The sequence below is a fragment of the Sphaerodactylus townsendi genome, linkage group LG06 (assembly GCF_021028975.2).
Source record: "Sphaerodactylus townsendi isolate TG3544 linkage group LG06, MPM_Stown_v2.3, whole genome shotgun sequence".
In the NCBI taxonomy this organism is placed as follows: domain Eukaryota; kingdom Metazoa; phylum Chordata; class Lepidosauria; order Squamata; family Sphaerodactylidae; genus Sphaerodactylus; species Sphaerodactylus townsendi.
The window spans coordinates 106,584,648-106,608,508 of record NC_059430.1 but is presented as its reverse complement, the minus strand read 5'-3'; the positions used below and the strand labels follow the sequence as shown (position 1 = coordinate 106,608,508).

Here is a 23,861-nt window from a genome sequence, read left to right as displayed (position 1 = left end):
AAAAGTGAGAATGGTCCAGAGAACAAAGGGGACCCAATGTTGCAGAGGCTGATCCAAGCCAAAATGCCAGGGGACATGGAGCTGGAGTGTTTAAAAGTTGCAAACCAAACTAATATTTCCTGTTCATCAAAATCCAATTATTGGGCAGACCAGAGGAACACAACAAATATAGAAATACTGTGCTGGATTCAGCCAGTTTTTTGATGGTGAAGAGAGGGACTCCTCTTTGACCCCCCCAAAATGCTACCCTGGTGATCCTGGGACCTGCATGTGAGATGGAGGCTGGAATAAAGATGGGATATGGACAAGACTGATTGAAAAATCTGGCTGGATGCAACTCATTTTTCCGTAACTCTTGACATACAACCCAATGGACTGTAAAACCAATTAAGAGATGTTTTTAATCTCAGACTCTTAAATGCCAACATTTGATACTGAACAGAAGTCATCACAAGTCTTAGGTTTATTTAAAATGATCAACATGTCAGTTAAATGTACACATACCAGGTTTCTAAAGTCTTGCACTGAAGGCTTCCTGTGGGCAACCTTTTCAGCTTGAAGAACCAGGACCCGTTTGACGCTCCTTTTGTTGGTGGGAGCATGCAACTTAACTGCACAGCTTCCGTGCCCAGCTCTGCCTGGAGATGGGATGTCTTCTATCAGTTCTCCTGTTGTCGGTTGGTGACTGCTTACAGCAGCCCAATTGACATTCCTCTGCAAACAAGGACTTATGTAACATTTAGTATGGCAGCAGCAGAATCTACCATAAAAACATTTTCTTGCCAATATCTCTATGTTTCTTCTGTTTCCTCATCTTCAAAAAAATCAACAGTTTTATAGAATTTCCAGGCCTTCACATTGCACTTTTGGAGCATCATTCCAAGCTGTCCACCAGGCCCTACCTCATAAGTGAAAGGAAACCCTACTCCTTTTCTCCTCTCATACATGGCATGCATCGTCTGTTCCCACTTCACTGGTGAAATAAGCTGCTTTGCTAACAAATTCTTGATCTGTTTTGGCTGCATGTATCTCTGGCTGGTCACATTTGAATAAACAGGGACGAGAGGCTTTTGGATGCTGATTAATTCGAGGGCTTCAGATAAAGGCCCAACTGCTGACTCCATAAGTCGAGTATGAAAAGCTCCACTGACTGGCAACATTTTCGCACGTGCAAATGAGTATTTTTTGGCATTTTGTTGCAAAAACTCCAGAGCCTGCAAGATGGAGGGAGAGAAAGTATTACTTCACCTAATCTAAACTGGGTATTAATATATCATTAAAAAGTCACTGTAAATGCGTGCTTTCTGTCTGTATGGGCACCAAAAAAGACACAGGAAACATACCAATCAATAACAGTAGTGATTAACAGAACATTTGGCTGCTCATGATCATGTTTAGCAGGGCCAAAGCGGCTGACATTTTCAGTTTTAGTCGGAAAACTGATGATTTTTGTGCACTTACTGCTTGCCTCAAGGCTATTTGCTTCATAGTGGGTTTTTCTCGCAGTTTTCTGTTACACACAAGAGACTGGGCTGGAATATTCACAGTTCTCAGGTCCGTTCAGTAAAGACATGCTAGTCCACAGGGTGGCTTTTATTTGCAAAGAAGCGATTTACTAAGGGAGAACTAGAAACCAAGAACTCCACCCTGTTAGGACCAAACTAAATCACACAGATAATAGGAGAGGATTAGAGTCCTTTTGCCTGCATTGCTGCATTTTAAAAGAGTTCTTTTCTTCTTATCTAAAGTAATCCTGCCAGTCCAACAGTTTTTTTCTTGCAACCCCCTCTCACTTTTCCCTGGCATCTGATAATTCAATAGACTAGTTCTTTGCTCCAGTGTTAGACATGCATTTAAAAAAGAACACTGCACAGCTTCCCTGCTCTGCCCCATGGTCACTTCAGAAAGGGCAAAAAACAATGCACAGTGAAGGAAAGGTAAGCTGGCTGCAAGGCAGAACACAAGTGCATAAATGGCCTAAAAATCGAAGATCAAGGATAAAAGCAAGAATGAAGAGCAAGTAAATGGGCCACACTTGGTCCATTTGACTTTCAGAAGAGAGGAGTTTGGATTTATACCCTGCTTTACTCAATGGTAAGGAATCTCCAAGCAGCTTACAAGCTCCTTCCCTTGATTTTGCCACAACATATACCTTGTAAAGTAGGTGGGACTGAGAGAGTTCTGAGAAAACTGTGACTAGCCCAAGGTCACCCAGCAGGCATCATGGGACCTGCATGTGAGATGGAGGCCCACTCCCGCTTCATCAGTGGGTAATCAAAACCAGTTGTCCAGATTAGAGTCCACTGCTCTTAACCACTACACCATGCTGGCTCACGTACTTTGTTCATATGTCATTAAATGTTGTCAGCAGGACTGCAGTAAAATAACATGAGGCTGTCAATGAACACATTTCAGAAACACAAGAATACAGATGCATAGCGTCAGCAAGGCAAAGTTACTGAAAATACCTAACTAGTTTCTGAGCTCAATTCAAGGTGCTGATTCTACATTTTAGATGCACTGAACAGGGTGGACTCATGTTACAAAGGGAGTTTTTAAAGTTTTATACATTTTTAAACATTTTATGAAAGTTTACATGATGGCATGTCTGTTATACCTTTTTCCACAGAAAGATAAAAGTAGAATTGGACATCCATCTGCCACATCCTAGACCAGGGGTAGGGAACCTGCGGCTCTCCAGATGTTCAGAAACTACAATTCCCATCAGCCCCTACCAGCATGGCCAATTGGCCATGCTGACAGAGGCTGATGGGAATTGTAGTTCCTGAACATCTGGAGAGCCGCAGGTTCCCTACCCCTGTCCTAGACCTTCTTTGTTGTAAAATGCTCTGCTTGGGTCCTAGTGCCTACTTAGTTCTGTTCCCTCCCTCCCCCCCAAATAAAAATTAAAAACCCCACCCTCACAACTTTGTTGGTGACTGAGGCAGACAGGGAGAGCATGTTAGCCGTAGGCTCTGTTTAATTTTCCCACACTTTCTAGTTTCTCCTGCTTGTGCTGTTTTCACTCTTTCCTCCTCGCTCTTATTTGATTTTCTGTACCTCACTCTCTTCCCCCTCAGCCTTAGTTGGAAGCTTGAGAGTCTTTTCAGTGAAGCTCTTTTTTGGCACCAAAAGGCAGCTCCTGCAGTATGGAGTATAGAACAAAGGGCTTCCTTCCTGAAGGAGAGCTACAAGCCCCACTAACAGGAGTAGAGGCTACTCTGTGCAGCAGGCAGTTTAACACTTGCCCAGGACCCTGTCTTCTGGGCTACACTGAGGCTGGGAGCAACACGCTCGGGCAGCATGACATGAAGCAGTGCCTTTCTCCCCAGCCAAGGAGGGACTCTGCTGCCATTTGAAGGGTGAGGAGAGTTCTTTGCAGAGCTTGAAAAGCACACTCCCACTTCATCAACCACTTTTTCAATGGGAAAGTATGATGGCATTTGAAAAAGGAAAGTTTTACCAAAAGTCGTTCGAGGCACTACAAATGTTCCTTAGGAGCAGCAGTGGCGTAGGAGGTTAAGAGCTCGTGTATCTAATCTGGAGAAACCGGGTTTGATTCCCAGCTCTGCCGCCTGAGCTGCGGAGGCTTATCTGGGGAACTCAGATTAGCCTGTACACTCCCACACACGCCAGCTGGGTGACCTTGAGCTAGTCCCAGCTTCTCGGAGCTCTCTCAGCCCCACCTACCTCACAAGGTGTTTGTTGTGAGGGGGGAAGGGCAAGGAGATTGTAAGCCCCTTTGAGTCTCCTGCAGGAGAGAAAGGGGGGATATAAATCCAAATTCCTCTTCTTTATCACTGTACCATGTTTAATAATGTATAGAATGATAGTTTTGATGACTGCTGTGCTTAAAATGAATCGTAATGTTTATAGACATTCGGGACTATTATCTATTGTGGAAACATGTGACTTTCTCTTCTGCTGCAACACTACTGATGGCACTGATATCTTTTGGTGGAAAATAGTACAGTCACTTTGGGGACTGTCTGCATACAAACAGGATAAAAATACATGAAAACAAACTTTTAACCTAAAAAAAAAGAACTGTAAATAAAACAGGCTGTAGTAGTATTGAGTTATTATACTCTGGTTTTTCTTCAGATCATATAAGGCCAACAGCAGAAACAAATGTCTCCTTATATTTGTCATTTAACTCTAATGAAAACTCCATGAATTCTAAAATAGTGAGAAACATCATTCTAAAATAATACCTGCAAATGGCCTGCAATGACTCTGCCATCAGGAAACAGGTAGTTTGAAACTTCACATACAGGATCTTCTATGCCCACTGATTTACAATGCTGGGAAGCTTCTACGCAGGCAGAAACATAATCTGAATTACGTCGGCCAATGACAGACAGCATTCCACTTGGAACAGCTTCTGATGCCTCTTGCATGGCTTCAGCACGTACCTTTACTGCATATAAAGCTTAAAACAAACAACAAGAAAATTTAGGCTTAAGAAATGTCAAAGAAAAACTGGCTCGTGTCACATAAGGCAACAGGTATTGTAGTGAAAAATTGCTACAACTTCCAAATCCTCATACCTGCTAGTATATAGGGGAAAGGTCAAAAACTGTAACACTGTGGACGCCAGGATTCGGCTATGGTGATTATTCTCTGTAACCTTTCTGTTGTCAGGGGATCCCGGTTGGCTAAGGACGCAGCACATTGTAGGGAAATATCGGTAGTGACAGAGAAGCTATCTTTTATTTATTTATTTATATATTAAATTTGTTAAACCGCCCACCCCCGAAGGGCTCTGGGCAGTGTACAATAGGCCAAGAACCACATTGCATCCAATGAACCAGGAACAACATAATAACAATAAGTTAAGTTAAATTAAAACAATTTACAAAATCTATAAAAACATAAAACATAGCAGCATTAGACAGAAAGCATGACGATAGTACAAAAAGCATGGCGCCCAATCCCCAAAGCCGGGAGGGGACAGCAATGCTAGTCTGATATTATATTAGACGTGTTAATGATGGAGTAGCACGCAACACAGGGGCATCCTGGAGGGGGAATCTGCGACCGGTCTCCCCAAAGGCCCGATGGAACAAAACCGTTTTGCAGGCCCTGTGGAATTCACTGAGTTTTACAGAACTTTGTCCCCTATTTCCTTCAACAAGGTTCCAATGAATCCCAAAGTTCATCACCAGTGATGCAGAGTGAAGGTGACCAGAAGAGGGCAGTCTAGATTCCTGCCACAGGGGCTTTAAAAAACTCAAAACAATTTTTTCATGTTTTCACTCTGGTTGTTACATGCACTGGTTCAGTTAAGACATCACTCAAACTGCGGCAAAGAAGGATAACAACAGCCTGGCATCTGAACTGACAAAGCACGTTTTATGATCAGCTCACAAACCAGAAGTACAAGAATTACGGTTAGAAGTAAGCTTGCGAACAATGATCTCCATTAATTTGTTAACCATTAATAGTTTGGCATGTTAATAAATTGAATGACAGTCTGTCTGGAAACAGCTTATTTTTTAATACATTTTCTAATAGGGTGAGCTAATTCTGCATTCTAATTGTCAGAAACGCAGCTGCATGGAAGCCAAAATGAAGAATCTTTGTACTTTGGCCTTTGGTAATTACAAAGAACAATCCTTTATCCCTCATAGTAATAACGAATTCAAATCTCCAAAACACCCTACATTGGTCAGCGCAGATATGATATTGACTGTAAACAAAAGCCAGAGCAAACAGCAAGTACCGCATTCGTACTGACATTGCAATTTTACACAAGGGCAAGCATTTAACATACTAATGCTTTAATACCTTCTGCATACTCCATAGCTCCTGCAAAAACCAGAGCTGCATATTCTCCAATGCTGAATCCAGCGGCTGCAACACAATTCTCAATTACCTAAAGAAATCAGATAAAGACATTACAGAATGCCAGAAATATAAAATTTAAAGCAAACCACTCTAGGGGGCGGTGGTCAACTAGAAAACTTCAAACTGTGTACTCCTTGAGTTTGAGCTCCTTCTAACGATTTGCAATCAGCAATGATCGGCATTTGAGGGAAATTATCTTCTGTGAGCAATTGCCCTAAGCCCTGACGGTGATCAGTATTTCTGGAATTTTCAACATTTGAAGAGTCAGGGTTCCTTGTCACAGCGCAAGCAAAGCCGAAGTAAGTTCGGTGAAGCCGAGGCTTCTCAGAGGCACAGAGGTTTTTTGACTCCCTCGAGGCACCGGGAAACCTCTTTGCGGGTGGCAGCCAGGCACTGCTGCAGTGACTCAGCTGGGCACCCAGCTCATGGATAGGGCTGCCTGTAAAGTAGTAAGTAAAGCGAGAGAAGCCCCGGAGAAAGAACTGTGACGAATTCCAGAGCTTTCAAACGAAAGCAGGCTGGTATAGCAGTGCGTAATCCGTGCTGGATCCCCAGATAAGAGTCCACTGCTTTTAGCCACTACTCCACACCTGTTCTGAAAAAAACCCTCTTTTTTACATGACAGGTGGAAGCTCAATGTTCTGAAACACGTTCAATTACACCCTGAGGAGAATATGCGATCTGGAAAATGGGACAGTAAGAAAGCAGGAGACTTTGGGAAGGGCATGGCAGACAAAAGACTCTTGCTGCCACCCACTTTCTTCCAGGGGCTTAGTCTAACACACTGGCGTAATGCCCATTGGGCATTACGTTTTTGGGTATTTTAGTGGTTTTCCATTTTTGGCCTGCAGGGGGCGCAGTTTTTAGGCTAGCAACACCAAAATTTCAGCGTATCATCAGGAGACTGTCCTTATGCTACCCCCCATGTTTGGTGAGGTTTGGTTCATGGAGTCCGTAGCGCTGCGGATTCCCAAAGGTGGTGCCTCTATTATCCCCATTGCTCGGGAATGGTTTCTAATAGGAGATGGGGGCTACAGTTTTGAGGGTCCATAATTTTGGCCCCCTGAACCAAACTGCACCAAACTTGGGGGGTATCATTAGGGCAGTCTCCTGATGATACATCCCCGAAAGCTCGGTGATGGTGCCTTCAGAAATGTGCCCCCCACAGCCTGCAACCCCCATTGACAGCAATGCAGAAAACTCAGTGCAGAACAAAGATTCTTGGGCAAATTTCTAGGATGTTCCTGCAGGCGGTGTATTTTTTGATGTATCGGCACCAAAATTTCAGGGCACTATCTGGAGATGATACACCCCCCCTGCTGCAGTTAGGTTCCCGGAAAGGCATAGTTACGTGAACTCTAAACTGTAGCCCCCATCTCCCATTTAGCTCCCACTGGAAATAATGGGGGATGGGGCAAATTTCGGGAGTCCACAATCCTGGACTCCCTGGAACCAAACCTTACCAAACTTGGGGAGTAGCATAAGGACAGTCTCCTGATGATATGCTGGGAGTTTACGGGTGCTGATATGTCTAAAAATGCACCCCCTGCAGGCACCAATGTCCTGGTGCAAAACAAATTTGGTTGTGGTGGAGTGGCCGCCCATGGGGGGGGGGGGGGCATCCAACTTAGGTTTTGCCCAGGGCTACAGTTTGCCTAGGGCTGCCTTGTTACGCCTCTGGTCTAACATGAGGGTGAAATGCTGTCCCAGTTCAGAGAGACCAAGAAGCCCACTCTTTGCTGACATCCTGCCCAGAGCCCAGGTGGTAGAAGAAGAGTTTGGATTTATACCCCACCTTTCTCTGCTATAAGGAGACTCAAGGTGGTTCACAAACTCCTTTCCCTTCCTCTTCCCACAACCTTGTGAGGCAGGTGGAGCTGAGAGAGTTCTGAGAGAACCGTGACAACCCAAGGGTCACCTAGCTGGAATGTAGGAGTGCAAAAACACATCTGCTTCACTCAGGTGGAGGAGCGGGGAATCAAACCCGGTTCTCCAGATTAGAATCCACCTTCTCTCAACCACTACGGCACGCTGGATAATTTCTGAATACAAGTCCACGCCTGCCTTTTTCCCCAGGGCATCGGGAGGCCGAGGGGCTACGGTGGGTTTGGGGGTCGCCATAAGTAGTCCTGCGCCCCGCCAAGCTCACCGCGGGTTGCTGCTGGTGCAGCTTCTCCACGGCGGCCAGCGAGCAGACAAAGACGGCGGGCTGGCTGTGCACCGTGCGGTCGAGCTGGGCGGGCGGGCCACTCAAGCACAAGTCCAGCAGGTCGTAGCCCAGCACGCGCTCGGCGACTCGGAAGAGCTCGCGAGCGGCCGGGCAGCCCAGCAGCTCCTTGCCCATGCCCACGCGCTGGCTGCCTTGCCCGGGGAACAGCAGCACGGAGCCCTCTTCCGGGGCCCGCCGCTCGCGCCTCGACACCTCCTGCTCTTCATCCGCCGCCTCCTCCACAGTCGCGTTCCGCAAGAGCTCTTCCGGAGAGACCTCGCCCAGCCACGGCGGCACGCGGCCTCGGCATAGCCACCGACGAGCCGCCACGACCCTCGGCATGTGGCCGGCCATGGCGCACAGGGTGTAGCGGTGATTGCTTAGCAACTGAACCGGAAGGTCTGTCGGATGTTGAGTCCGTTGCCAAAGGCTTCCCCTGCAAGAAAAACAGTTCCTACTTCTAAAAGTACCGGGGAGGGGGTGCCTTGGGGGAATCCACGGTCAATCACCATAGTGTGGTTTACTGGTTAAGAGTAGGTGGACTCTAATCTGGAGAACCGGGTTTGGTTTTCTAGTCCTACACACGATTGGTAGACTCTTATCTGGTGAACTAGTTTCCCCACTCCTGCACATGAAGCCTACTGGGTGACCTTGGGCTCGTCCCACTTGTCTCAGAACTCTCAGTCTCAGCAACCTCACAAGGTATTTGTTGTGGGGAGAGAAATGAAAAGAGTTTGTACGCCACTTTGAGACTCCTTATGGTTGACTTCTTATGTCTGCCGGAGGTGTGTGGCATGAAGGACAAACCCTGCGCTAACCCAAAGGCTTCCTTTTTCCACCCTTTTTCTAAACACAAAGTATTTAGGTCCCCTCTCACTGGTGGTAGGGAATGGGGAAGAGTAGCATTGCCAAACCCAGGTTGAGAAATTCTTGGAGAATTCTGGAGGGAGCCAGGGGGGACTTCATTGGGGTTCAGTGTCAGAGTCCACCCTCCAAAGCATCCATCCACCTTATTCAGGGAAATTGATCTCTGTAGAGCTGTAATTCTGGAGAATCCCTAGATCTCACATGGTGGCTGCCATCCCTACTTGAGAGCCATATTGGGCAAATGGACTAGAATTCTCTGAAGTTTAGATGGTGGCTGCTATCAGCCACTTTTGCTTGGGGAGAGGAGCGTTCCTGCCCTTTTTGAATGCTTAATGCATCATTAGGGTTTGGTACACAGTGAAGGCAGTGTTTCCAGTAGGATTGCAAGATTCAGAGACAGGGAAACAACCTCCATTTCAAGCATTTTTTTCCTTCTTGTATTCAAGTCTTTATGTTTTTGGATTTGTATTAAAACTCTTTGGAACAGGAAGGTATAAATTAGTTCGGGGTTTTTTTTAATGGTTCTCTCCTACTTTCATTTAACATTAGCAAAATTCACACATAGGACAAATCACTGATTAGAGACTATCAAATATGTTTAAGTAAGTACAGCTTAATTACTTCCTTATAAGTGTGCTCTGCTAAATTTTCACATTAGACCAGCGGTTCTCAACCTGTGGATCGCGACCCCCTTGGGGGTCGAACGACCCTTTCACAGGGGTCACCTGAGACCATCAGAAAACCCATGCTATACCATGCTTCAAGAAAAAATTTCATTTATTTGTAATTAGAAATAAATATTTCACAATATATAATTACATGTTGTTTTTGTGATTAATCACTTGCTTTAATCATGTTCAATTTGTAACAATGAAAATGCATCCTGCATATCAGATATTTACATTGCGATTCATAACAGTAGCAAAATTACAGTTATGAAGTAGCAACGAAAATAATTTTATGGTTGGGGGTCACCACAACATGAGGAACTGTATTAAAGGGTCGCGGCATTAGGAAGGTTGAGAATCACTGCATTAGACCGAGGCTCCGCTCATAAAGAGCGGGAAGAAACAAAAACAGAATAGACTCAATTTATACAGTTCCTCCCTCAGTCAGTAATATTGCCCACCTGGCACAAGATATTGACCAGGGGCAAAAATTACAAGGCATGAAACAGCTATTTTTCTTCTTGACCTTATTAACATGAATACATTCAGATTCATAGACATAAAATGGGAGATAAATATAGATCAGTGATGGCGAACCTATGGCACGGGTGCCAGAGGTGGCACTCGGAGCCCTCTCTGTGGGCACGCGCACACAGAGTTTGTCATGTGGGGGGCGGAAAATCACCCCCCCCCACACACACACACACACACATCTAGGCTGGCCTGGGCCACTGAGCATGACATGCGGCCACCGCAGTGAGCAGAGAGGACTCAGCTTGCGGGCCTGGTGCCTGTGCTCCAGGTGGCTGTTGCCTGGGAGGGGGCGCAGAGGAGGCAGAGATGCTAGAGAGTCACAGAGCGGTGCACAAGACACTTGCTGGAGGCTAGAGCAGGCTGGCCCCTGCTCGAGTGGGTGGGGTGGAGGAAGAGGAAGCCAACTGGTTTTTTCTATACCAAAACCTCAGCATTCAGGTTAAATTGCCGGGTTGGCACTTTGCGATAAATAAGTGGGGTTTGGGTTGCAATTCTGTAAGCACTCAGTCTCAAAAAGGTTCACCATCACTGATATAGATGGTCTGCCCCAGGAGGATGATGCCAGGTTAAATTTGTCACCAAAGTCTTTATAGGTGCATTTTCCAGATGTTGAGGGAAATTGGAGCATTCAGATAGAAAATATTTTAAGCACATGTTGCTTACTTCTGTAAGAACTTCTCCATGTAGCTTTTTTTGGTTAGGTTTGACATGGGCTCAATTCTTCCTTGTTTTAGGAAAAGGAATGGAGGGGTAAAACCAAGTGAGCATGATCCATCATGACTGGGAGAGGATGAAGCAATAACACATATTACCAGGAATATGCAGCTGCACGTATGACACAAGGGAGATTCTCATAACATACTAAAATTAAATTAACAATGTGCTAAATAAAATTTTCTGCACGTGTTGGGCATCAGTGGTTGTGCAATGTCCCCATGTGCTTATATCGTTGAATGGTAACCCTTGTCTCGTTTACCTGGTGCTGGCCCGAAAACAAAACAACCCAGGCCGTTTATTTAAACCTGTTCAACTGGTAACCTTCACAACCAGGAATCAGTTTCTTCAACACAGGCAGTCTTCATTTAAGTGCATCGAGATTCCAAACGATCTCCCTGCTCAGCATTTCATCAGTTGTAGTACACAGTTCAGCCAGTGATTTCATAAAAACTGCCTGCCTGGTTGTGGCATAGCCCAGAGAAAGATGATCCCTCAACAAGAAGGCGGAGTTTAAATCCAGAGCAAAGAGTGCAGTCCCTCATCCCACGCTAGCCTAGCAAAAGGCACTCCTCCCATTTGTTCTCAACAGGGAGCAAAGTCTGAAGAGACAAAGATTTATTTCACCCTTCAAGGGCAAGACTCAGAACAGCCAAGCTTGCTGAGAGACCGCCCTCAATTACGGCACTTGGGTGTGGAAGTGTCAAATCCACACCCATCTTGTTTGTCGCTGATTCACTTTTCTTTCTTCTTGAGAGAACTTCAAGCAGCAGCAGAAGCAGCAGGTAACTCCCTCTGATTTTTTCACAATAATTCTGGAGATATCAGATTTTTTGAAAAAATCTCCATCTTGTCTTTGTTTTATCCTGTCCAGTTACTGTATTTCAATGCTGATCCAAACCTACTAATAACTACAAGAAGCCTGTATGCTATTATGCAAGAGATTCTTGCAGCTAGCACCCCCTTCCTGATGCACACTGACAGAGAATGCAGAGGTCAGCAGCTGGAGGTCCCTGGCCTCAATCCAAGCCTGAGAGTTGCCAATTTAGAGGCAAACGGAGGCAGAGGAAGTGGAATCTATAGAAACAGAACTTCCTGGTAATCCATTTCAAAAGGCAGAGATTTGCTGTAATGCGATATTTCTTTATCAGAGTGGGAAAGGAAGGGACTGTAGTTCAGTCGTAAAGCATCCGCTTAGCATGCCAAAGGTCCAGATTCAATCCCTTGCAGTTGAAAAAAAAATCAGGCAATAGGTTATGGAAAAGACCTCCACCTGAGACCCAGCAGAGCTACTGCCAGTAGCAGAGTAGACGATACTTGCTTTGATTAACTGAGGGGCTAATAAGGTGCAAGGCAGCTTTGTGTATTCATGTATTTTTTCATCTCCTAGAGCAACAGGCTAACAACAGTTCAAGCTCAGCACTGGAGCCTGTAAATCTAGTGCATACTTTGAAAAGGGCTGTAAGTTATCACCAGATCGTGACTAAGTGCCGTAGCTTCACCTGTAGCAAAAAAGAGGGAGGGATTGTGGGACCTACGTGGACCAATGCCAGTACCGAAAGTGTCTAGGAACTGGAAGAGTCTGAATGGTAAAATTGGTAGGATCTGATTACTAGGGTTGAATGAATAAATAGGCTGCACAAGTTACACGTGGTGTCTCTTTGCTGGTAGATGATGTTCATCCCTGTGTGATGAACATGTGTCTCTTTGCTGGTAGATGATGTTCATCCCTGTGTGATGATACATCCCCCCTGTATTTTTCTCTCCCATTTGAACGGGGCCACTTGGCACACTACCTGTATTGCTTAATAAACCCTGTTCAAAGGAGAGCCATCATGCTCGCCAGGTTTAATGTTATGCCTTCTGCCTTGTTACGTGGCAGATTTAATAAGCAAGAAAAGGCTAAAAGATTGTGCCCATGTAACGATGGCTCAGTTGAATCTCTGGCCCACCAAGTACTTCCCTGTCTCAGATTCAAGGAAATCAGATCCAAGTATGTGAATCTCACTCCTTTACATTTACCCGATCTCCCCGATTTATTTAGATTACACTACTTGTTGGACAACCCTGATCCTTCTCTCTGTATGATAGTGGCAGACTTTCTCCTGGAAATTACTAAATGCCAGTAGATTTCCTTCGTCCTAACATGTATATCCTGTATTGTATATGCTTTTTAATCTGTTTTTATTATTGTTGTACTGCTGTCTATGCCAATAAAGGCTTGCTTCTTCCTGTGTGAAAAGTAAACCATGCTTTGGATTCCTTTAAAATTCCTCCAGAAAAATATAACAGCAAATCTAACTTGTGGGTATCAGTGCTGGAACAAAGCATGGAGGCGGCATAGGGTTCTTTTAACCTGTCCTCTGAACATTATTTCTGTGTAAATAGAAGTAATCTAACTTGTCCAAACTGGTAAAGCTTTAAGCATCCTGAGTTTCTTTGAGGAACAGGAATAGTGGGTTTGTGGAAACTCCCACACTAGGTTGAAACATTTTGGCAAGAGGTTTTGCAGGGATCTTTATCAGAGGATTTGCGTTGGAAACTATGAACTTAAATCTATATATACTAACTCAAAAGCCTTGTGGACCTTGTGACACATTATTGTGGCAGAAGCTTTAGTGAGATCTGGCTCACAGAAGTTTCTACAATTCCCTTGCTCACCTTCAAAGTTTTCATTTCAGTAAGTGGTAGGAGTCCCCTCTGGAACTACATGCAAACTCGCTTTAGAGTCCCTTGGATACTTTTTCCTGGGGGGTGTTGTTCATAGAGATGCATCTTCCGTGCTTTTCAGCATGACACTAAAATGATGGGGGGAATTATGCTTTCTGCTACATTCCTACACATTGGGCAGCTGTTAAAAGCACCGAAATAGCCCAGGAAAAGCTCCTTGGTTGATAGACAAGCCCTAGATCATGCTGGTGTGCTAGGACACAAGAATTAATAGACACACAATCTCGTTGTGGCAACTAAAATGCTTCATTTTTTTCTAATAATAATTTATAAAATGGAAGGGACTCAATACAGTTTCAAAGGAGCAGGACCATAGAGAACCTAAGGTTAAATTGTTTAGAAAAGGCACAGCTAAGCAGAGCTGCCAGCTGTTTCTCACCTGTAACAGCTGGAGTGAATTTGCCTAGTTCTCCATTAATCTGCCAACCAGGTTCCTGCACCTTCAGTGGCAGCCCATGGCACTTTCCCTTCATGCAGGAAAAAGCCCTTCAGCAGCTGCATTTCTACATGTCAAGCTGTTGCTAGAAGTATAAGGAAAGGACTAGTAAAAGCTTCATCATCTCTTTTCTTTTATCCTTAGATAGGCATGAGTTTACTGTTGCCAGGGAGTAAAACTGGCAGAAAGGCATGAGTGAAAGTGTCTTCTGCTTTGCAAAAGTAGATCTTTGGATCCAAGCCTCTAACAATCAGGGTCATTTAACTTCAGCAGAAGGCCTTTCATTCAGTGTTGACTGACTAACAACACCCGCGCTGTTTCTTGTTTGCAGACACTGTGCAATGCCATTTTGAAGCACTGTAGATTAAGTTAGACATGTGCTTTAGGAGAACAGTCCTCCCCAGTACAAAGGCCCATGACAGTGTAGTGGTGTAGTGGTGTGGTAGGAAAGGGCCTGAGACTAGAGTCCAGTCCTGTTCTCCTAGTCCTACCTAAAACTCATTAAATTAATTTGTAATTGTTGCAGGAAAAGGTGCTCCCTGGCTCTCTGCAGGATAGAAAGTTTGCTAGACTACTAGGTCAGATTACACATCTCTCTTGGCCTCTGAAGCTAAGGCGGAAGGCAGCAGAGGTGCTTCAGGCAGCTGAGTTGTTCAAAATATCGTGCTGCAAAGTTTCCAGAGGGTAATCAAACAATGTGAAATGGTCCAAAGTTGAATGTTAGTCAGAAGAGTAGTAGCAGTACTTGTTGCGACCATGCCTTACAGTGGCTTCTAGGAGCCTTTTATAACCTTGCTCCCAATGCTATAGCCACAGTCCTGCAAGAACTCAACTTTGCAGTCAGCAGGCAGATGAGCCAGGAGAAGAGCACTGTGCTGCCGAGCTTGCAGATCCATCATCAGCCTCTTCCTACATCTCTCCAAAGGTTTAAGTGATTTGGGAGTGTTCGCCTGCTGGGTCAGGACTGGAGGATGTGGTTTTGTGCCATATTGGCTACATCTTGTTATCTTGCTGGTTGCCTTCTGCTGGCCCTGGGCTAGCTACACAGGGCCCCTGTTTGTCTGATGAACTGCCACTGAGCAAGTCCTGGCTGACCCACGACACTTGGGAAGACATTCAACATTTTTGAGAGTCCAAAGTACTTCACCCATTCTTCTTCTGTAAGTGCTCTGAGTCAGGCTGGCTAGAAAGAAAGCCAGTAACTCTGAGTGCTGGATGCCAGGTGGCAGGGAAACAGCTTCCCAAAGACCTTTTTGCCAGAAACCTCAGCACTGCTAGGACATCAAGAGAGCTTACCGCTGTCCTGTGCCTTTAATAGGTAGATGAGCCAGAGAAGTTACTTTCAATTTATCTTCCTGCCAGGAAACTCCTTCACCCACTCAATTTCTCTGTCTAGAGCCATGATGGCGAACCTTTGGCACTCCAGATGTTATGGACTACAATTCCCATCAGCCCCTTCCAGCATGGCCAATTGGACATGGCCAATTGGCCATGCTGGCACCCCCCCCCCCCCCCACCCCCCCCCCCCCCCACCCCCCCCCCCCCCCACCCCCCCCCCCCCCCACCCCCCCCCCCCCCCACCCCCCCCCCCCCCCACCCCCCCCCCCCCCCACCCCCCCCCCCCCCCACCCCCCCCCCCCCCCACCCCCCCCCCCCCCCACCCCCCCCCCCCCCCACCCCCCCCCCCCCCCACCCCCCCCCCCCCCCACCCCCCCCCCCCCCCAACCCCCCCCCCCCCCACCCCCCGCCGCCCAACCCCCCCCCCCCCCCCCCCCCCCCCCCCCCCCCCCCCCCCCCCCCCCCCCCCCCCCCCCCTCTGCGCCCCCCCCCCCCCCCCCCCCAAACCCCCCTTGGACCCCCCACCCCCCCCCCCCCACCCCCCCCCCAAGGGCCAGATGGGAATTGTAGTCCATAACATCTGGAGTGCCAAAGGTTCGCCACCACTGGTCTAGAGGCATTCTTAAAGACACAGGATCAGAACCAGCAAGGGGAGAAAAAGGTGACAAGGCTATTCAGTGGTATTCTAGCAAAAACACTTTTTATGAGAGGTGCATGTTAGAAATTGGGGGGTTGACTAGTTACATGAACAACCTGATGGTTTATTTATTTTGTATATTTTTATTCCACTCAATGGAGACTCAACATGGGTTATGAAAAATATACTTTTAAACCAATTTATTTAATGCAATATTAAAAACAAAGCATCATGAACTGGTGTCCACCCACTGAATCCACCAGGCTGAGTCTGTGGGCTATGGTGCGTCAGGAGGCTGGTGAGGCCTGAGGCTGCAGGTACTCCTCGCAGCCCTAAGCTAATGCTTTAGCCACCCGTGAGCAGGTATTGGACAATGCCGCTCTCCCTAACCCTTTCAGTTTCTCCCTTAGAAGCTCAACTGGGAATAGCTTATGCAGGGCATAAGGTTGGTCATAGATTGATTGATTGATTTAGTCCAGCATCTTATTTTTAAAAACACTTGACGGGTACCATAAAAAGTGTGGTCATGTACCATGGCACCACAAGCACCACAGTGGGGACCCCTGAATGTTATGATTGCAGGGGGGAGGGTAAAGGGTATGCAGTATTTGTGGTTCTTTTGGTCCAGTAATTGTGAATATGGCTCTCCAGGAGTCACAGAGTAAGTACCATTGTCCTACATGGATCGAAATACCTTCTAAGGAATTTTCTGGTGGATCCGAGTCGTTGTAATTAAATATTATAATATGTTGAGTCTCATCTGCTGAAAATACATAGCTGAAAATACATCCCTTTCCCACTCTCTTGCCTCTTTCTCTCTCTTGATCTAACCTGAAAATACATAGCTCTCACCAATTTTATGTATCTATTTCACCTCAGCAATGGAAGAGGCACAGTCAATGACCCCGCTCGTTGGGTTCGTGCTCTTGCCCCATGTAGGAAGCATATGGGGGGCCAGGATAACCAAGAAGGAAATACCTAACTGGTATGAATCCCTTGAGAAGCCATCATGGAACCCACCAAACTGGATTTTCGCACCTGTCTGGGGAACTTTGTATTCATCAATGGGGTATGTTATTGTTCTTCATTTTTTGGTTGCTTACAGGAACAGTTTTTCATTTTTTTTAAAATCCAGACATTCTGCACTAGTAAGCTGAATCTGCCCATTGGAAAGGCTTTCCCATTTTAGATGCTACCTGCAGTTCTTTTCATTTGAACTACCACTGTTGTCAGAACTTGCTTTAAGCGGCAGTTCTGATTCTCAGGACACTGCATCTTCAGCCAGTGCCCATATCCATGTCTTTTCTGCATCTGTATGGCTTTTCAGACTACATACAGCTCCCTTGACTTGAGGTGGAGGCAAGAGGCTAATGAGGCCAAGAGAAAGAACTTGTGTGCAAACAGCAGCCCGCTTCAGAGCTGCAGCCGCAAGCCAGACAGCAGGTGAGAACTTGCTTAGAGGAGCCTCTAAAGGCACAGAGGTGACTCTGCCCTGGCACAGTCCCCTATTCAGGCAAATTAATTAAACACAGAGATTTGGAACCCAGTCTTTGACTTGATTTTCTTCCACTGGAGGAAAGCCAGCAGCAGGTATTTGAATGAAAGAGGAAAGTCTGTGGTTTGCTTATGCAGAATGTTCCAGCCATTATAATGATGTGTTTATGTATCACTGGGGATGTGCATTTGAAACAAATTTGGAGTTTTTCAGATTTGAATTTCAAGAATGGTTACCATTCTGGTATTCTTGATTTATTTTGGTCAACTGTCAAATCAGAGAATCCCAGCAGAATTATGGGACTGTCCAACACAAATGATGCCAAACCAAAGAATGCAAGCCAAACTAACTTAAACAAGGGATACTGTTTCAAGCCCAACCAAATCTATGCAATTGAAGAAAAAAAGCTCGGAAACCTTAAAATGCCAGCCCTGACTATTCCTTGATATCTCTAGATTTTTTTGGGTATTCCAAAAAATCTGGATATCACCTCATATAAATGAATATATTTGAAAAATAAGGATCAGGTATCTTTTGGATATGTATTGGGACCAGAAATATCCAAATGCACATCCTTGTATTTCTTTCATGTCTGCCAAATAGAATGGCAAAGCATTTTGTGGAGCAAACTGACTGCAAATGTGCCAAATGTTAGTTGAAGCTGTTAGAAACCAGCAATTCTGCTTCAGCTTCCTCTCTCGAGACCTGCCCCCGATAGCTCAGAGCAAAAGCAGTATAACAATAAGATCATTTTAAAAAACACACTGGTACAAACATCATCTGGGTCCCCCAGATTGTAGCCTGATACTCTTAATTGCTACAACCACACTGGCTTGTTATCAGTTTTAGCTGCAGTCCCGGCCCCTCTGCATTTGTGCTATTTCTGCAAAAGTGGATTCCACACAGCATATTTATAACAAGTTGCAATTGTTATAAATGAATTAATTTCCCCTTTTATATAAATGGAAAATGAATTCATTCATAACAATTTCAACTCATTATAAACGTACTGTGCAGAATCCACCAGAATCACCATTTGGATGAGGCTTGTGAATAAATGTCCTCACAAGCCCCTCCTGTTACTTCTGGTTTGCCTTTGTGATGGACAAAAGAAGAAGAGTTTGGGTTTATATCCTGCCTTTCTCTCCTGTAAGAAGACGCAAACCCCTTTCCCTTCCTCTCTCCATAACAGACACCTTGTGAGGTAGATGGGGCTGAGAGAGTTCAGCAAGAACTGTGACTAGCCCTACTCTGAAGGAAAAAAACAGCCATTCAGATGAGCCTGTAGGAATGCTACTCCAGCATCCAGCATCCAGTCATCTTTGAGAAGGGGAATTAAATATTGGCAAAGACAGGGAGCTTAGATCTGCCTCAGGGAGAGAACAGTCATAACTCAGATCTGACTCAGCAAAAGAGTAGATAGACTAAAGGGTAGCTCTGCCTGGTAGTGTGGCAGAATGGTTTAGCTCTACCTGTGGAAGAGAATAGAGTACCCTATCATTGGGCCTGCCTTTGGGGATGAGCAGACTTTGCACAATTTAGTCAAACTCTTGGGAAAGAGCTAGCTGATGTGGGTGGAATCCTCTGTGTGTGAGAGGATCCAACCTAGTGGCTAGTCAGCAAAAGACTGTTTATGCCTGAAAGCATTTTAGAAAATGCAAACTACTCCCTGAAGCCATAATTTGTTTAAATTTATGTGCCTCAGCCTGGTTTCTCCTTTGTCTACCAGGAGACTTGCGCTGCTGACTTCTGCCTTTAAACCCACCAGTAAATAAATAAATCTTCTTGTTATATACCAAATCCTACCTCAGTGATCTCAATAACCTCCTTGTGACCATAAAGCTTACCTCAAGCAGCAAACCCAAAGCCTATGTACTTGCTGCCTTGCTGTCTCACTGGACACAGTGTGTAACAGACTTCCCTCTGTGATACACCTCTGAAGATGCCAGCCACAGTTGCAGGTGAAACGTTAGGAACAAGATCTACCGGACCACGGCCACAGACCGGAAAACCCACAACAACCATATTAACCTGTTTTTTTCTTGAAATTCAAATCCATTTTCCATTCTCTGAGCATTCATTTATAGGCATCGAAAAGCCATGAACATCACGCTCCAATGTCCTTCCTGTTACATTATGCATTTTTGAGTGACAACAGAGCTCCTCAGTTCCTCCTGTAGCACTCATCCTTGTCTTTGGGACTGATATTCTGTCTGCAGTGCACTGCTCACAGGGTTTGGTTTAAAGTCTTCTTGGTCACTCTGCCAGACTTCTTCCAGACACCTTTTTTAGTCCTCGAGGAAGACAGTCAAAATGCAGACAAGAAAAGCCAGTCTTTTAAAGTATCATATGCTTTTACTGAAGAAAATTTAGTGTTTTCATACATGTTGCCCATTTTGTGTGATCTTTTCCGCTTTCAGATATGGCTCTTACTTGGTATGGAAGGAGCTGGGAGGTTTCAATGAGAAGTCCATGGTTCCACTTGGACTGTATGCTGGACAACTAGCCTTAAATTGGTCGTGGACTCCCATATTTTTTGGCAAACACAAACTAGGATGGGTAAGTATGTGGATGTATTTCTTGTGTCATTCTCTGGTGCGGGAGGTTAGAGCAATGGTTTCAAAACCTGAGGGAATCTTTCAGACACAGATCACATTTCCATTGTTTTTACCCTACCCTTCCTCCAAGGAGCTTAGGAGTGCTCCTCCCCTCCCAATTTCATTCCCCCTACATTATTAGGAAGACTGGAAAAAAGAGACAAAACGTGTGCATCCGAAGTCGCCAAATAGCCCATGGCTGAATGGGGATCTGACCCCAGCCCTAATCTGACTTGTTATACCACAACAGCCCAAGATAAGGTCACAACCCAAACCACTGCATAGAAAATATCACAAAAGCCATAAAAAGTACGAAAGCAAGTTTCCCATGAAGGATGGAAGCCAGGCAACCCCATCCAAGAGGCCGTGCTCCCGGCTGTGGCTGTGCTGGGCCGCTACCCCCACCCAAGAGACTTCTTGGTGGTGTGGGGAGGACGGAAAGGTGAAAAAGCCTCCCCACCACCAAGAAGCCCCCATTGGCCGTAATAGACTTAACGCCACGCTTTTTGGTGCCATAAGTCTGAGGCCTTGTCCACCAGTGTAACGTGGCAAACAGCCAGTGGGAAGCTGACTAATGGCAGCTCCTCCCCTGGCCACATTGCCACTATGCTGGCAGCATCCCAGCGCTGGAAGGGCAGCAGTATCACCCTTCTGCCTGGGTAGGTACCGCAGGGAGTGCAAGTCTGCTACTGCAGCCATGCACCACTCCCACAGGTGGAGGCCCCCACTCTTGGGATGGGACTCTTAAGCTGCAATTCTAGCAGCTACAGCCCAGTTTCCAGTTACACCAAATTCTCTCACAAGAGGAGCTGGGACCAGAATTGCAAAAGTCACGGTGAGACCTGATGCACGTCTAGAAATGTAGTATTAAAACTGTACCCTCATGCAGGAGAAAGGAGTGTTTGGCTTTTTCTCTGGGTTTTCCCAGAAAGAGTGGAAGTTTCCCTTAACACAATCAGCAAGCACGGGAGCTGTAAGAGGAGGAGGTTGCTAAAGATGAGATTCCCAATGGCTGCCTTTCCAAACAGAATCTTGACAGAGGCCTTGAGCAAAAGGCATGAAGGGAAGGGCTTTCCTACCAGGGGTAGCAAGTGAGGAATTTCCTTAGGTGCCCATCTTTGGGTAGGATCATTCGGACGCCTCCCCAAAATAATGGGTTTTATGTGGGTTATAATGCTGCTGCTTTTTAAATTGGATTTTAATCTATTGTTTATTGTGCTGTTGGATTTGTTGTATATACTGTTGCTGTTGTTTTATTGTTCACCGCCCAGAGCCCTTTAGGGGATTGGGCGGTATACCAAATCCAATAAATAAATAAAATATAAAGCTAACAAGATGCAATCCTTAAGGAGCAGAGCATCTCAGTTTACCCAAAAGAGATGATCCACTGGCAACTCTCTCATGAATAGCTGTGTTCCCATCTGAAGGCAATAGAAGACCAAAAGATACCAGCGACAAGCAAGTGATAATAGCACTGAACAAAGACAAAGAGAACAGCAGCTTCCCTTAGAGCCTCTGCTAACAAATTGTTTTTGCCAGGTCAGAGGAACTTGCATCTTCTTACACTGATCTTCCTAAACCAGTGAAGGATTAGTTATTGGCTGTGCTCATGGCTGACTTGTCTCTGGACGTTTTCTGACTTTGGCATGAGGCTACCATCCCAAGATTACAGGCTAGCTTAGAGGGTACATCCCTAGTACATCCCTGGGCCCTATTTGGAGATCCTCTCAAGGCAAAACTTGAAAGTAGCATTGTTAAGCTCTGTAAGAAAGGCAGCTACCATAATAAGCATTTTATATGAATAAATAAATGAAAGTACTTAATGCCTTATAGCCAAATTTCTCCCTGAAATCCAACAATCCATTTCTTTTCAGGAATTTGGAGTCTAGTTTGAATCGACTCTTTTTTGATAAAAAGACATTTATAAAGAAGACGGTGGGCAGGGAGTTTCTGACAGAATTTCACACTGCAGATGCTCACAGGCAAGACAATGTCCTCCCCAAATCATCTTATCTTCGTGCTACAACAACAACAACAAAACCATGAAAGGGCTGAATTTACAAAAGGGCACATGAGGTGGAACAGAAAACTACAAAAAAGGAATCTAACAACATTTAAATTAAAAAATCCTCTTTTGTTAAGAGAATAAGAGGAATCATTGGCTATATCAAAACAAATGCATTTTGGGAAAAGAAATACCATCCCTCATAACAACACATAGAAAGGCTTCCAAGAAGGAAGAAATCAAAATCAGAACAGCCATTTCATGTCTCCCAACAACTGCAGAGAGCTGGTGCTTTTAACTGTTCAAGAACTAGATGGCAATCACCCAAACCTCTGCACACAGCAAATATGACCAGGAAACCTGACTTCCCACATGCATAGGAGGCCATCTACTGCTGTTTGCAGGTCACTGCTGGCAACAGTAGTATGGACCAGGAAGAACGTAATTTTTCAATGAGTTCCAAGGACCAGTTGAGGAATAAGGGGAAACATCTCCACAGCAGGAAGACAATTGACTATCTTTCAGCCATAGGGCATTCAAACCGGTACAGGAAAGGAGTATGCTATTGACTCATCCCCAGAGTTGCCATTTGGTGTTCCCCAGGAGGGGTGATGGGTTTGCAACATCAGGTGAAACATTACCTCACCTGAGCATTGCAGATCTGCTCTTAAAGGCTGTAAGACTTTGTACAAGCTGCCATTTTGTGAGTGGCTCCGCCCTCCAAAGCTCCATTTTATTTCTGGTAACTGCAAAGGCCCTTGACAAAAATTAAGTGACTTCAGAAACATAAAAGTCTGCCCTCCCCTGCCACAAGGGTTCCAGAGTGCCTCTTCTGTGGTTTTGTAAATTGGGCAGAGGGTGTTCTAGCTCTTTCCCATTGTTTTCAAGTTGACCTTGCCTCTTCATCCAGCAGGTAGTACTCCGAAAGTATCCCAAAGTCCCCAAAATGCCCTTCAGTAAATAGGAATTCACTGGAAGAAAATTCACTGAGCTTTGCTTCTCCCCTCATAGATGAACAATACTGTTTGAATAAAGCAAGTTTATGGATCTTTATACAGGTTATGGACTTTGACAGGTAAAATCACCTAGTTGGGGAGGGAAAAGTTTCTCAGCAGAATGGAAGCTTTCCCTCCTCCACGCCCCAAAGTGATATTTTCTCTAGCATATAAGGAGGACTTCAGAGAGGGGTGATACATGGTGTGAGCACAAATTTATAAGCCAAGCCAAGAAATTATCTAAAGCAGTAAATACAGATAGGTGGACACTCAGAAACTGGTATGCATGTGCTGTTTCTGGAGAAAAGGACTTAGTATATTGCGGAAATGAACGCTAGTAGAAACAAAGACCCCTCTTATATAGTCTTGTAAGTACTGAAGAAGTTGATCTTTTTCAGTCTGTACCCTGTTGGCCTTGCCTGAAAATCTCATTCAAACTTCTCTAATGTGTTTCAGGGGCTGGTCACTGTGTTACTTACCGCAGGAGCAGCAACAGCTACAACTACAGTCTGGCATCACGTCAACAAAACAGCCTCCTATTTGATGTACCCTTATTTAGCCTGGTTGACTTTTGCCTCAGTGCTGAACTACCGTCTGTGGAAGGACAATCGCGACAAGAAGCACCCGGATGCCAGTGAATAAATGTCCTCCATCACATTACAATTCCATATTTTTTTCATAAAACCATGTTTCACACCATTGCAAAATGTAATGTCCATGTTGACGTAAAAATATATATATTTGCTAGATCAAACTGCAATAAAATTGAGAGTCTGGAGAACTGTG

At 45.2% G+C, this 23,861-nt stretch overlaps 2 protein-coding genes across 3 annotated transcripts; one reads left to right on the top strand and one right to left on the bottom strand.

Moving 5' to 3' along the window:
* Window positions 1–445: 445 nt before the first annotated feature.
* On the bottom strand, window positions 446–8,441 carry MCAT (malonyl-CoA-acyl carrier protein transacylase). Its single transcript, XM_048501954.1, has 4 exons — window positions 8,000–8,441; window positions 5,791–5,878; window positions 4,215–4,432; window positions 446–1,214 (listed from the first exon to the last, which is right to left on the bottom strand). The coding sequence occupies exons 1-4, from the start codon at window positions 8,411–8,413 to the stop codon at window positions 792–794; spliced, it is 1,143 nt and encodes a 380-aa protein (XP_048357911.1). The 5' UTR covers window positions 8,414–8,441; the 3' UTR covers window positions 446–791.
* On the top strand, window positions 1,925–23,861 carry TSPO (translocator protein). Of its 2 annotated transcripts, XM_048501956.1 has the most exons (5): window positions 1,925–1,937; window positions 14,638–14,667; window positions 16,858–17,052; window positions 19,899–20,037; window positions 23,532–23,861. In XM_048501956.1, exons 3-5 carry the CDS (start codon window positions 16,865–16,867, stop codon window positions 23,715–23,717), a joined length of 513 nt encoding a protein of 170 aa, XP_048357913.1. In that variant the 5' UTR covers window positions 1,925–1,937; window positions 14,638–14,667; window positions 16,858–16,864; the 3' UTR covers window positions 23,718–23,861. The 2 variants fall into 2 exon arrangements, with proteins under 2 accessions (XP_048357913.1, XP_048357912.1); XM_048501955.1 differs by lacking the exons at window positions 1,925–1,937; window positions 14,638–14,667 and adding an exon at window positions 11,389–11,627 and having other exon boundaries at window positions 16,863–17,052.

Excerpts from the sequence above, each read along its gene's own strand:
- MCAT (XM_048501954.1), bottom strand. The coding sequence starts at position 8,413 with ATGGCCGGCCACATGCCGAGGGTCGTGGCGGCTCGTCGGTGGCTATGC. Across the intron at positions 4,433-5,790 it reads AGCTATGGAGTATGCAGAAG|CTTTATATGCAGTAAAGGTA; the intron begins GTATTAAAGCAT and ends GTTTGTTTTAAG. Across the intron at positions 1,215-4,214 it reads TCATTGCAGGCCATTTGCAG|GCTCTGGAGTTTTTGCAACA; the intron begins GTATTATTTTAG and ends TCCATCTTGCAG.
- TSPO (XM_048501956.1), top strand. The coding sequence starts at position 16,865 with ATGGAAGAGGCACAGTCAATGACCCCGCTCGTTGGGTTCGTGCTCTTG. Across the intron at positions 17,053-19,898 it reads ACTTTGTATTCATCAATGGG|ATATGGCTCTTACTTGGTAT; the intron begins GTATGTTATTGT and ends TTCCGCTTTCAG. Across the intron at positions 20,038-23,531 it reads GCAAACACAAACTAGGATGG|GGGCTGGTCACTGTGTTACT; the intron begins GTAAGTATGTGG and ends AATGTGTTTCAG.